Source organism: Giraffa tippelskirchi, chromosome 2 (assembly GCF_054371585.1).
Source record: "Giraffa tippelskirchi isolate mGirTip1 chromosome 2, T2T-mGirTip1v1.2.pri, whole genome shotgun sequence".
NCBI classification, from domain to species: domain Eukaryota; kingdom Metazoa; phylum Chordata; class Mammalia; order Artiodactyla; family Giraffidae; genus Giraffa; species Giraffa tippelskirchi.
Window position 1 is genome coordinate 165667578 of NC_137276.1, and position 13946 is coordinate 165681523.

General features: G+C 44.4%; 2 protein-coding genes across 3 annotated transcripts in view; one reads left to right on the forward strand and one right to left on the reverse strand.

Moving 5' to 3' along the window:
- The window catches only part of ITGB5 (integrin subunit beta 5), a 116210-nt gene that overhangs the window by 52151 nt on the left and 50113 nt on the right, over window positions 1–13946 (forward strand). The gene's annotated exons all lie outside the window — the stretch shown is intronic.
- LOC145538870 (uncharacterized) overlaps window positions 1–13946 on the reverse strand; it is a 35895-nt gene that overhangs the window by 2848 nt on the left and 19101 nt on the right. The window contains exon 3 of the mRNA XM_081571721.1: window positions 1046–1170. Within this exon, the coding sequence (XP_081427847.1) occupies window positions 1046–1170 (125 nt within the window). The remainder of the gene's footprint in view (window positions 1–1045; window positions 1171–13946) is intronic.

Genomic DNA, 13946 nt, shown 5'->3' on the forward strand with positions numbered 1-13946 from the left:
TTTCAAAAATTAAAAAAGATAATAGACTGTATTTTTTAAGAGCTGTTCTCTGTTCATAGTAAAATTGACCAGGGAGTACACAGAATTCCCATATATCCTCCCCCCATACACAGCCTCCCCCAGCAGAATGACACATCACTATCTCACAAGGTCCGTAGTTGACACAAGGTTATTCTTGGTGGTTCTATGGGTTTGGACAGATATAATGACATGTGTCCCCTAGTGTCATATCATGCAGAGCATTCCAGTGCCCACGCATCCCTCCCTTCTCCTCCCATGAACCCTCTTTTAATGTTTGTTCTCTGCCTACTTGGGACCTCTGCTTGCTTGCCTTGTGTCAAGGAAGCCTTCCCTGATTGATCCTCCTGAAGAGGTTGGAGTCCCTGTGCACCAGGCCCTTGGTCATGTCAATGACAGTTATATTTTATTTTTATTTGAGCTACTCCTTGAGTGATGTCTGCCTCCCCTGTGAGACTGGAAGCTTCCTGAAGGCAGGGAACCATGTCTGTTTTCACACCATCTGGTTTGGTGGTACCAAGCCCATTGCCTGCACACAGCAGTTTCTCCTTGAACATTTGGTAAACAAGGAGATGCTTTGTCCTCACTGGTTTATGTCCTCCTTTATGCTTCTGAAGTTTAGGATGCCCAAGTCTGCTTGGCTCCCAAGTGCTCCATGTCATTCACACATACTTCACATGTCCTCTAAAGCAGAACCAGAAGTACTGTTACTGGACCATACTTTCCAACTCAGGAATGTTTATTGTGTGCCCTAAGTGCTCAGTGACAGGTAGGGTGAAGAAAATTAAAGAAAGATGAGAAAAAGTCCTCATCCTCTTGAGATTTGATCTGAGCTTGCAAGTCCACTCAAAGGAAATAGAACAACCTATTTGTAAACATTAAATAGAACCATGTTTAAATCACGGACATTTTACTATCAATTAAATTTGATATTTGACTATTGATAGTTTCTCCTACAAAAACTGAAAATGCATATAGTTCATCCTCATATACTGCAAATGTTGTCTTTAGTTCAGGTTGGACTTACCATAAGAGTCGACATTATACATGTTCTACTGCATGTTGTTAGGGCTTGGGCTGCAGATGAATGTCTAAATCCTGAGTCATGGACTGAGATTTCTTTTCCTGAGGAATGAAATGTGACATTTTCACCTGTAAATTGAACCACAGACAGATTTTTTAAAAAGATTTTTCATTGCAAACCATGGATGGAAACAGGAGGAACAAACTACTGATGAGAGCATGTTTGCTGTTACAAAGTGACAGAAATAGGCCTGAGTATCCACATGATTGGGGAGGTGAATCAGGGAGAATCCAGCCTTGTTTTTCCTCATGTGCATCATTGGAATTGAGACTCCTTGGTCCCCAAGCTCAGCTTTGCTGTGGGTTCTGCACCTTGGCTGGTCAGGTCTGCCTTCTTCCCTTCCTCATTTCCTCCCTCAAACCTATTCTCTCACTGTGCTTGCCTGAATGGTCAACACACAAAGTGTTTCAGTTGTGACTTTGGAAATTCGTTGGGCACTTACTTGTCTGCAGGATGCCCCATTAGCTGCTGTGAGAGATACACAGATAGATGATGAAGCCACAGCTCCCACCCCTGGGAGCATCTCCCCAGTTGAACGACAGATGCCTTGTATGACAGTCTAAAGTACTGGAGGAATGCACAGACTCTATCAAAAGTCTGGCTTGGGGGACCCAGTGGTTAAGTAAGGATTGTTTCCCTTCAAGGGATCACCTTTGTCTCTTTGCCTCCCTGTGTTGGCCCTGAGGCTGTGATGCTGATGCTGTTATTGATTACCATTGGCTAAGAAGCCAGGCTTCTATGCCACATACTTCATGGGGCTTGTTTTACCTAATCCATTGAAGGTGGCTTTACATTGCCCCATTTTGATGATCAAAACAAGCCTGGAAAGGTTGAGTAGCATTAGAAGGTCTTACAACTGGAAATGAGAGAGCCAGAGATGGAATTGTACCCACTCTTCCAGCTCCAGAGGCAGAGTTCTTAACCTTGACCTTGGAGAGCCTGCTGCTTTTTGTGGCCACACAGGAGCAGAGAGGTGGGAAGGGCAAGCTTCCAAAGAGGGCGGGTCCTGGTCTCAGGAAGCATTTTGGTTTCCCGTGTGACTCAGTTCACCAGCAGTAGAGCCAGGACCAAGTCTGTCCCTGGAGAGACAGCTGCACATGCTGCTGTCCTCTGGAGCGCAGAGCTTCCTGTTTACCAGAAACAGTTACGAGGAGGATCCAGCAGCCTCTGGGTTTGCTAGGGAAACCTCAGTTACCATGCCAAGGTCCGTGCGCTGCTGGAGCCCAGCCCTTGGAATGATAATGCATCTTTGCCCTTGGCTTCCCCATCTGTGAGATGGGAACTCTGAATCCCCTTTTGCATTTATAATTTCCGGCATCTGGGAACCGTGGCTCTGCTGTTCGGCTCTCCCCACATAGCGCTGTGGAGACACTTTCTCAGATGGTGCGTCCTTCCCACCAGTGAGGGAGTGTGTGGCTGGTGACTCTTCCGTGACAACTGAGGCCCAGGGCTGTGTCAACACCTGGCTGGAGGACCTAGGTGTTTGAGTGACCATTGCTTGTACTTAGATAGGCTGATGTTGAGAACAGAGAACCCCATGATTAAAGCTGATGTTTCTGTCCTCGCAGAAACTGCTAGCTACACGGCATCCTGACCCAAGGCCTCCCCTGTATTGAACTCTGTCTACCAGAGAGAGTACTGTGGGCCTTGTCTCCGAACAGGAATAAGCAAGCTGAGGGGAACAAGGCAGCCTGCCTTTGGGTGACTCAAGCCACATCCTCTAAGGCTGCTGGGTGGGGCGTCAGCTTTTCTCGGATTCCTAGAGATCCATGTGCCAGGCCCTCCCCTACCCTCCCACAGGGCATAGCTGAGCCTCCCTCTCACACTTGCCATGCTCTGCTGTGGTCCCTGTGTGTGAGAAGGTCATTGGGGTATGAGCATCAGGACCCACAGACTTCCATGAGCCTGTCAGAAGACCCAGCCGCTCACAGTCCCAGCCCCTCCTTCCTCTGCAGCCAGGCTACCTCCTGGGACCTGCATGTGCCTCTGGGGCTGAGTTTAAGACAGACGTTGATACTGGAGAACAGAGAGGGTGAGTGGATGGTGCTGGGGTTGGAAACCACACCTCTGAGGAGTGGTTAAAGGTTAACCAGGACGAGAGACACCACAGGAAGAAGCGTGTTTCCTGACCTCAGACGTCACTACGGAGAAGGGCTGTTCCAGGGAATATACCTGGGTGGCCACAGAGAAACAGGTTCGTGTTCAAGGCAAGGGAGAATTGTCTAACAAAGACCTCTATTTGGCGTGGAACAGGCTGCCAGATGTGACAGTGGATCTGTATGGGGACCCCAGGCCCGTGTGGTTGGGGTACCAGACAAAAGGTCCCTGCACGGGGCAGAGCATGGTTGAGCCAACCTCTGAGGGTCCTTCCAAACTCCAAGTGCTAGGTATTTCCTCTGAAGCGGCTTTTTTGCCCAATAACCCACTGGTGCTTCTGTTCTGTAGTGACCTCTTCTAGCCTGTTTCCTTTGGGCCTCACTGCACCCTTTTAAGCTGCATTTGTATTCAGTCACTGTGACTATGAACTCTGCCTGCACACTCGTTTTGTGTGCCAAGCACAGCTAGCCTGAAGCTGATGCCCGGAAAAGCTTTCTGCTCCCGATGGCTTCCCCATGGAGCCACCTTGCCCAGTGGGCAAAAGTCCAGGTGATGTGGGCAGCTGATCAAGGGGACCCAGGGACAGTCTGGAAGTGGGCAGGGAGGATGGAAACCTGTTCTTGGTCTTTTGAGTGACCTTCCTCCTTTGTCAGACCTTGTAGCCCCTTGCATATGACTCGTTCCAACCCCAGAAACCAAAGCCTCACAGGCCAGAGCTTCATATCATCAAATAGAGAAACTGCACCCTACTCCCTAGCCCTTATTTCTCCCCCAGTCCAACCCTGGAGCCAGATGTTGGAGGTGAACAAGCCTGCAAGTTTGTCTTCACTCTTGGGAGGATCCAGTTTCTATTTATTTTCTCAAAGGCTGTAAGACTGGGTGTTCCGTCTCCAGTCTGCTTCCCCTTTTTATGAACTGCTGCTCCCTCTTCGCCATTTCAAGGTCCCAGGTCCCCTCATTCCAGGCCCAGCTGCCCAGGCTTCCAATAACCATCCCACTGCCGCCCCCCCAATCTTCCCCGCTCCTGCAGCTTGTATTGGGGGATCCGCTGGTCCTGCAGCCACTTTTTTTGCAATCCCCATTAGTTTTCTCAGATCCCAGTGTATAACAGGTGATTGGATGAAACATTTTCAATTAAATTAGCCCCTTAATGCTTCCCATATTTATATGATTAAAAGAAGATGTTTGTTGGATTCCAAAGCATATTAAATAGTTGGTGGAATAGGGAGTGATGTGATTGAAGACTTCTAGACGTTGTGAGGGAGGTTTTTTATTACGCAGCCGTGATCTTGTTCACGTGTCCACTTATGACTCATTCCTCACTGAGCACAAAGTATGTGCCAGGTGCAATGGTCTTTGTTGTTTTGGGCCCCACACCCCTTTCTCGTTTCTCTCAGCTCTAGATTTCTGCTGCTTTCTAAGGACAGAGCAGAGTGTTGGTAAGTTCTCCACTGAGCTTCCAACCGGTGAAGTCATCTCCAGCCCCAGCACAGAGTAGACTGTTTGGTACCCACAAAACCAGAGGGTTTGCCTCCTCGGACCTGGACAGAGTCAGAGATTCTGGGCTTGGTGACAGCTCCCCCCAACTCATGACTCCTGTCATGTGTGTCTGGAGTCTGTGGATTGGTGCTTTTCACATAGCATGGTCTCCTGTGCACATGTGTGACTCACCCGGAACAGCTGGAGTGAACGTGAGTCACAGAATACATCACCCTCGGGTGGCAGGATGCAAGCTGGTGGCCGGGAGAGGGGTGGGCCTGGAACCTTGGCTGCTCACACAGCGTGGGCTTAGGAAAAGGAGGGTGAGACATGCTGCACTGCCCAGAGGCTCTGGCTCAACGCAGGTCATGGGAATGGACTATAAGACAGAATGGACACTTCCAGACTGGACAGGTGCTGTTAGGGGATCAGGAAGGTAGGATGAAAGAGACACTTCTAAGTTTTCTAGATAAAACATTTGATGGTCCCTTTGTCAGAAATGGGGAAGATGGTACCTCAACTTTGGAGAAGTTGAGTTTTAGGTGATGGCAGACACATCCGGTTTTTGATGTAGACCTGGGACTAAAACTCCAGGAGGAGGTTGAGGGCGGGGGGAGACGTAATTGTGTGCTGTTCAAGCAGATGCACAGAACTTGGGTAGATCTCCTCAGAGGACAGTGTTACCTTTGACCTCATCCAGTGCCTGGAGAGGAAGTGGAATCTGCAAACAGCTGGAGGGGAATGGGGCACTGGACAGTGTACTGTCCAGGACACCAAGGGCAGGGGAGCTTGAGGGAGGCCCTGGTTGGCAGCAGAGAGGCAGGAGAACAAGATGAGAGGATGGCTGTGGGGTCTGCAGCAGGACCTCAGCATGGGGTTCTCCACCTTGGCTGCACTGGAGTCTCACCTGGGAGCTGGAACCTGGTGGCTGGGCTACAGGTCACAGGAGAGCCGCTGGGCATTAGCATCATTAGAGTACCCTCAAGTGCAGCCAGGGCAGAGAACCACTGTGGGGAGCAGCTAGAACCATCTGTGAAAGAGGGAGTGGGGGCATGTGAGGAGACTGGGTTATACAGAATTGGGGAGAGGAAGTAGAGGCAACCGGTCTGCTAGTCTTAGAGACAGGTGATGAGAGATGCTGGATCAAAAGCAGGGTATTTATTTTAAGTGGGTCATGAGCATATTTTTAGGCACAAGGAAGGAAGCAAAGGAAATTGACTAGTGGAACAGTGCCCAGAGAGGGTGGGATTTGGGAGCTGCATTTCCTAGGGGAGGGAGAGCACTCCTACCTTTAGGGCAGTCAGACCAGAAAAGAAACCAGGAGGATGCCCTGTTTATTTATGACGGAGAGACATCCTTGAGCTGTGGAAGCAGACACTGAGCGCCTGGAGTAGACGAGTCCTGTTCCCTGTCTTCGCTAGATGCTCCTCCTCAGTGTGTGGGAACTGGGAGTTGGGAGGCTGGAACAGACCTTGTGTGGCTTTGATGCAGACTTGACCAAAGAGAAGGCAAGTGAACTACAGTCTTGGCCAGACACTGGGTTTCTGACTTCTGAGTCCAGCACATTTTCGTCCCGCCCACCCCTGACATTTTCATCTGAGGGCTGACCTCTGTCATGTTGGAGGAGATTGGCTTTTTAAAATCTTGTTTTTACCCAGAGACTTGGAGAAAAGTTTAGCTAAACAAATAAATCTCTTTTTTTCCTCTTAAAATAGTTTTCTATAAAAAAGAGAATATATTTAAACTAAAAATTTAGAAAATGCGGAGAGCAGAAAGGAGATAAACATCACATGCCTACAATCCAAAAACAAGATTATGCACTTCTGGATTTAAGTCACAGATTTTCAGCCTCATGGAAACACCAAGGACAGTCACTGTCAGTTCTTCTCTATTTACATCATGCAGGTACTGAGCTGATTGCTCCTTGTGTGTGGCTTTTGTTTTCATCCTCAACAGCCCTATTCTATCAATACTATTATTATCTTCATCTTATAGCTGAGAAGCTGGGACTGGGAAAGATAAAGTAACTTGCCCAAGGTCACAAAGACAAGCTGAGGGAAGGTGTGGGCATGAACCAAGATTTGCCACTCATCCATTCATTGGAGCCCACGCACCCAGCTGCTTCTGTGGACACCGCCACCAGACAAAGGAATACTCATAACTGGTGTTCCCAGTGCAGTACTGACATCGAGTCTGGTCATCTAAATTTCTGTATTTGAATGAATTTCTGAGCAAACTAAGCCTTCTTTTTCAAAAAAGAGAAGCTTTATTGAGGTATAATGGATGTATGGGCTTCCCAGGTGGCTCAGTGGTAAAGAATTCATCTACCAATGCAGAAGACACACGAGATGTGAGTTTGATCCTTGGGTTGGGAAGATCCCCTGGAGGCGGAAATGGCAACCCACTCCATTGTTCTTGCCTGGGAAAATCCCGTGGACAGAGGAGCCTGGCAGGCTACAGTCCACGGGCTCAAAAGAGTTGGACATAACTGAGCTTGCACACATAAGTTTATTATATATCCATCGAGTGTGTGCTCAGTTGTGTCCGACTCTTTGCGACCTCGTGGACTGTAGTCTGCCAGGCTTCTCTGTCCATGGGATTTTCCCAGGCAAGAACAATGGAGTGGGTTGCCATTTTCTCCTCTAGGGGATCTTCCTGACCCAGGGACTGAACTTATGTCTCCTGTGTCTTCTGCATTGGCAGACGGATTCTTTACCACTGAGCCACCTGGGAATCCCCTAGTATAATAAATTGCATGTATTGAAAGTGTACAATTTGACAAATTTTGACTTTTATACGTACCCACGAGATATATATGCACTGCAATCAAGATGACAAACACATATCCTTCTCCCTGCAACGAGTACTTTTGCTCTTTTGTCATTTCTCCCTCCTGCATCTCCTGCCCTCTTTCCCCAGACCCTCACTACTTTGCTTTCTGTCACTACATTTGAGTTTGCATTTGTTAAAATTTTATGAATCCAGTATATACTTTTTTTTTGTCCTGGTTTATTTCAGAACCATTGTTTTGAGATTGATCTGTGCTGTTGAGTGTCTTCATTCCTTCCCTTTGTTACAGAGTAGTATTCCATTGTATAGATACACCACAGTTTGTACATCCACCATTGATGGATATCTGGGTTGTTTTGGATATTTGGTAGTTTTTGCCTATTATAAATGGAGCACTATAATGTAGATGTGCTCAAGTCTTTGTGTGGACCTGTAGCCACGCTGGTATGATCACTCACCTAGAGCCAGACATCCTGGAATGCGAAGTCAAGTGGGCGTTAGAAAGCATCACTACAAACAAAGCTAGTGGAGGTGATGGAATTCCAGTTGAGCTATTTCAAATCCTCAAAGATGATGCTGTGAAAGTGCTGCATTCAATATACCAGCAAATTGGGAAAACTCAGCAGTGGCCCCAGGACTGGAAAAGGTCAGTTTTCATTCCAATCCCAAAGGAAGGCAATGCCAAAGAATGCTCAAACAACTGCACAATTGCACTCATCTCACACGCTAGCAAAGTAATGCTCAAAATTCTCCAAGCCAGTCTTCAACAATACGTGAACTATGAACTTCCAGATGTTCAAACTGGAATTTGAAAAGGCAGAGGAACCAGAGATCAAATATCCAACATACATTGGATCATTGAAAAAGCAAGAGAGTTCCAGAAAAACATCTATTTCTGCTTTATTGACTATGCCGAAGCCTTTGACTGTGTGGATCACAATAAACTGTGGAAAATTCTGAAAGAGATGGGAATCCCAGACCACCTGACCTGCCTCCTGAGCAATCTGTATGCAGGTCAGGAAGCAACAGTTAGAACTGGATATGGAACAACAGACTGGTTCCAGATAAGGAAAGGAGTATGTCAAGGCTGTATATTGTCACCCTGCTTATTTAACTTATATGCAGAGTACATCATGAGAAATACTGGGCTGAATGAAACATAAGCTGGAATCAAGATTGCCGGGAGAAGTATTAATAATCTCATATATGCAGATGACACCACCCTTATGGCAGAAAGTGAAGAAGAACTAAAGAGCCTCTTTATGAAAGTGAAAAAGGGGAGTGAAAAAGTTGGCTTAAAACTCAACTTTCAGAAAACTAAGATCATGGCATCTCGTCCCATCACTTCATGGCCAATAGATGGGGAAACAATGGAAACAGTGAGAGACTTTATTTTGGGGGGTTCCAAAATCACTGCAGATGGTGACTGCAGCCATAAAATTAGAAGACGCTTGCTCTTTGGAAGTAAAGTTATGATCAACCTAGACAGCATATTAAAAATCAGAGACATTACTTTGCCAACAAAGTTCTGTCTAATCAAAGCTATGGTTTTTCCAGTGGTCATATATGGATGTGAGAGTTGGACTATAAAGGAAGCTGAGTGCCAAAGAATTGATGCTTTTGAACCGTGGTGTTAGAGAAGACTCTTGAGAGTCCTTTGGACTGCAAGGAGATCCAACCAGTCCATCCTAAAGGAAATCAGTCGTGAATATTCATTGGAAGGACTGATGCTGAAGCTGAAACTCCAATACTCTGGCCACCTGATGAGAAGAACTGACTCATTGGAACAGACCCTGATGCTGGGAAAGATGAGATGGTTGGATGGCATCCCTGACTCTATGGACATGAGTTTGAGTAAGCTCTGCAAGTTGGTGATGCACAGGGAGACCTGGCATGCTGCATTCATGGAGTCACAAATAGTCGAACACGACTGAGCATCTGAACTTACACTTTTATTTCTCATGGGTCAATCCTTTGGAGTGAAATGGCTGGGTCATGTGGAAGATGTTTAACTTTTTAAGAAACTGTCAAACTGTTTTCCAGAGTACATGTATCACTTTACATCCCTATCAGCAGTGTATGTTGGTTACATTTTCTCCCTCAGCATTTGATATGGCCAGTCTTTTTAATATTTAGCCAATAGATGTGTGGTAGGGTGTCAGTGGTTTTAATTAATAGAAGGCTTTTAAACTTCTTGGTTTGCAATTCTTCACTGTCCCTATGGCAACTGTGGACGGAGCCTCATATATTAAGCAGTAAAAGGAGAAGAGATGTAAAAGTTATTACTAGTCTGAGAGTAATAACCATAGATCCTTTTTTAAGTCCATCATATGTACTAAATACTTGTTAACCTAGCATCCACCCTGCAAAATAGGATTATTTTCATTTTACAGATGAAGAAACTGACACTTAGATGACATGATTGACTTAGTGTCTCAAAAAGCAAAGACTTGAACTCAGCCTTTCCTGTGCCAACACTCTCATACACTGGCCCCCATGGCACACTCCATTTTGTATTAATAGTTATTCCCTTTAAAAAAAAAATTCACTTTCCCAATACTGCTCTCTGTCCTAAATGTGGATACAAAGATTAAGCCTTCAGAATAGTCCAGGCAGACAGTGGGAAAATTATTTCTATTGTAAATTCTTTTTGGAGTCAGTGCTTGTATAATCTCCAAGCCCCAAAGCTTGAGTGAATGAATAAGCATGTCATTCTGAACAGCCCGACCTCTTGGCCAAGTTTGTTAACATCACTTACACAGTAAGAGTCCACTTCAGAGAAGACGGAATTAATATTATTATGCTACACTATTCATTTGTGGAACTATTTCTGTTTCAGATGCTTTCTTCCAATTCAACAAATATTTATCTTGGATCCAGCTGTCATTAATTGAGAGCCTACCATGTACTTTCAATTATTTCAATTATCACACACCCTCCCATCTCCCTATCTGATTGGATAGTTCAGCTTTGTGTGTAGAGGCAGATCATCTGAATCTGACTCCTATGGTCCTTACTGGTTCAGTGACCTTGGGTTGGTTTCTTAATGTCTGTGAACACTAGTGTCCTCATCTGCAAGATGACAATATGTTACCTCCTTCATAAAGGTTGTGGTGAAGATGGAATGGAACAGTGGAGGTGATCAATAAACTTTTAAGTATTATTATTCCTTCTTAGTAACATGAAAAAACATAGAGGGTTAAATAATCTGGTCAGATCTACACAGGTAATTGCTGATGGCAAAAACCTCCCATGCCCACCTTCAAGCTCCCAAGTTTCACATTATTCTGACTGCTGGTTGTCACTCTCCTGTAGGTTTCTATGTGCCACTTGAGAAGCTGACGTGGAAGGAAAGGAGGCAAATGACAGAGCCAACATTCAAGTCTTTTAAAGTAGCAAGCACTTGCTTATTAAAGATAGTTGAGGAAAAAATGGGAAAGAAGATATTGCCTCTAATCTCAACCCCAGTGATATTATGCTGTATTTTGTTTCAGTCTCTTCTCTTTTTAATAGAAAGTGATGCTTGTTTCTTAACATGGTTTGTAATCACACTGTAATTACAGTACTGTATTCTTTTTCACTGTTATAAATGTTTACAATAATTTCATACTTTTTGTGAACATAATTTCTAATGGCAGTGAGGAGAGATCTCAGTTGACTTAACTGTTCCCAAGTAGTAGGATATTCACCTCTTTCCCGTTTTGTCACTATTAGTAAGAATACTGCTATGTGTGTTTCAGAATACTTCTTGCAGATAGTCTCCCGAAGGAGAGTCATTGAGTCAAAAGATGTGTACTTTAAGGGTTTTTTCAAGTCAGGTGTATTAAGGGATAATTTACATAGAGTAAAATTCACTCTTTTATATGTATAAAGTCTTAAAGCCACCCCCACAATTAAGATATAGATGAAGAAAAAAATTGACGAAAAAAGAGATGTAGATGATTTTTCGCCTCAGAAAGTTTTCTGGTGTGGTCTGTTGTTGACTCCTCTCTTTGCCCTCAGCCTTTGGCCATCACCGATCTGTTTTCTGTCCCTATATGTTTGTCTTTCCATGAATGTCTTCTGAATGAAGTTAGGCAGTAAGTTGCCCTTTGAGTCAGGCTTTTTCCACTTAAATCTAGAGCTTTGGAGAGTCATCTGAGTTGTGTGTATCTGCAGTTTGTCCCTTCGTATTGCTGAATAGCATTCCATCGTAGAGTTGTATGACGGTATGTCTATGTATTCACCACTGATGACATTTGGATTGTTTCTAAATTTTGGTGATCATGAATAGCTGCTATATAAATATTTGCATAGTAGTTTTTATGTGAGCAAAAGTTTTCACTTCTCTTGGATAAATACCAAAGAGTGAAATTGCTGAATTGATGGTCAGTGTGTATTTAACTTCATAGGAATATGCCAAACTGTTTTCCAAAGTTGCCAAAATATTTTGTATTCTCACTAGCAATTATGAGAGTTCTAGTTGTTCCACATTCTTTCCAGCGCTTGGTATCTTCAGGGCTCTTTTTTTTGGCATAGCTGTCCAGTGGCATCTCATTGTGAGTTTAATGTGCACTTCCTTAATGACTAATGATGTTGAGGGTCCTTTCGTGTGCTTATTTCCATCCATATCTCTTCTTTGGTAAAATGTCTGTTCAAGTCTCTATTTTTAAAAATTCAGTTGTTGGTGTTATCACCCTATGAGAGTGCTTTGTACATTCTGAATACAAGTCCTTTATCAGATTTTTATTTTTTGCCAAACGTTTCTCCCAATCATGCCTTGTCATTTGATTTTCTCAATGGTAACTTTCAAAGAGAAGATGGTTTTAATTTGGGTGAAGTCCAGTTCTTCAGATTTTCATCCTGTGAATCATTTAAGAAGTCTTGCTTATACCAAGATTACAAACCAAGATTACAAAGCTTTTTCTCCTTTCTTTCCTTTGGCCATATTATAGTTTTAGGTCTGTGATCCTATTTGAGTTCATTTTTGTACATAGTGAGAGGTATGGGTTAAGCTTCATTTTTTTTTCAAATAGATGTCTAATTATTCTATTAAATTGTCCTATGTGTGGGGTCTATTTCTGGTCTCTGTTGTGTTCCACTGGTCTATGTGTCTCTCCTTTTGTCAGTATCACACTGTCTCAATTACTGTAGCTTTATAGTAAGTCTTGGCCTTATTGAATGAATTCCACAACTTTGTTGTTGTTTTTCAAAATTGTTTGAGTTTTCATTGTTGAGTTCCCATATATGCCAGTTATTAGCCCTCCTAATATATTCTCAGTCTTGCCACCAAGGAGACCCACTCCTCTCCACTTCTAATCCCTTAAATTAGATTTGTCACAACTTAGAATTTCACTGCTGTAAGGGACTTTCTAGGTTTCTTCCTCAGGGTTTTGAAAATGTGCCCAGCCTCCTCATTGTGCCTTTACTGGGCTTCCTGGTGGTTTAGACGGTTAAGAATCTGCCTGCAATGCTGGAGACCTGGATTTGATCTCAGGGTTGGGAAGATTCCCTAGAGAAGGGAATGGCAACCCACTCCATTATTCTTGCCTGGAGAAGTCCATGGACAGAGGAGATTCTGTCCTCTGTACCTGGCCTTCTTATTGTGCCTTTACTAGTGTCTAGGACACCTCCCCATCCCCAACTTCTGCCTTCACCCTCATGTCTTCCAGCTTCCTGGAAGGGTCCTCCTCACCTTTAGCTCGGTTTATGTTTCCCCTGCCCTGGGAAACCTTTCTTGCCTCCTCCCCCAGTTTCTGTTGAGAGTCTATTTACCTTCTTTAGCACACTTATCTTGATGCGTTGAAGTTGTGTTTCTGCTTGACTGCAAGCTTTTTGAGGTCTGGAACAGATGGTTTCATAGACCCAGTGCCTTCCATGGAGCCTGGGCGAGGTCGGAGGTCAGTAGTTGTCTGTTGGCTGAATGTTGAGCATCTGGGAAACTGATTCCCCAAAGGTGGATTCCTTGCTCACAGCTGGTATCCTGAATTTCAGTCCTTGCTGGCTTCCTTTCAAACTACCTTTTCTTCCTTGTGTTACTCTGACTTTTTGTGACTTATTTCCATGCTGCTTTTGGAGTGAATGAGAAAATATCATAGCTCTTCAAAGCTGTTTTGTCCATCATTTTGGTGATAAGAAAGGATGATACCCTCACCCCCTCATCTGCCATAAGGTGATAGCTTTTAACTTGTAAAGTCTGTGAATCCAGTCTCCTATTTGAGTGTCAAGTGTCCATGTGCAGATAACTCAGCAGTGTTTAAACCCTTCCTGTGTTCATCCTGCTGCCCATTTTCTTTCACTACTGGTATGAAAGCACCCCAATCTCAGGTTTTGTTGCCCTGTATTAGGGTCTTGCTGCTCCTAATAGTAATGGTTAGGAGTGATTTGTGTAGTGTCAGGGCCACAGTGGTTAAAGATTTAAAAATAGAGTCCTTCCCTGACAGAATAGCCTGTATTGAGCTGTGCCTCTGTCTGAAGAGTGGACATATTCCATACAGTG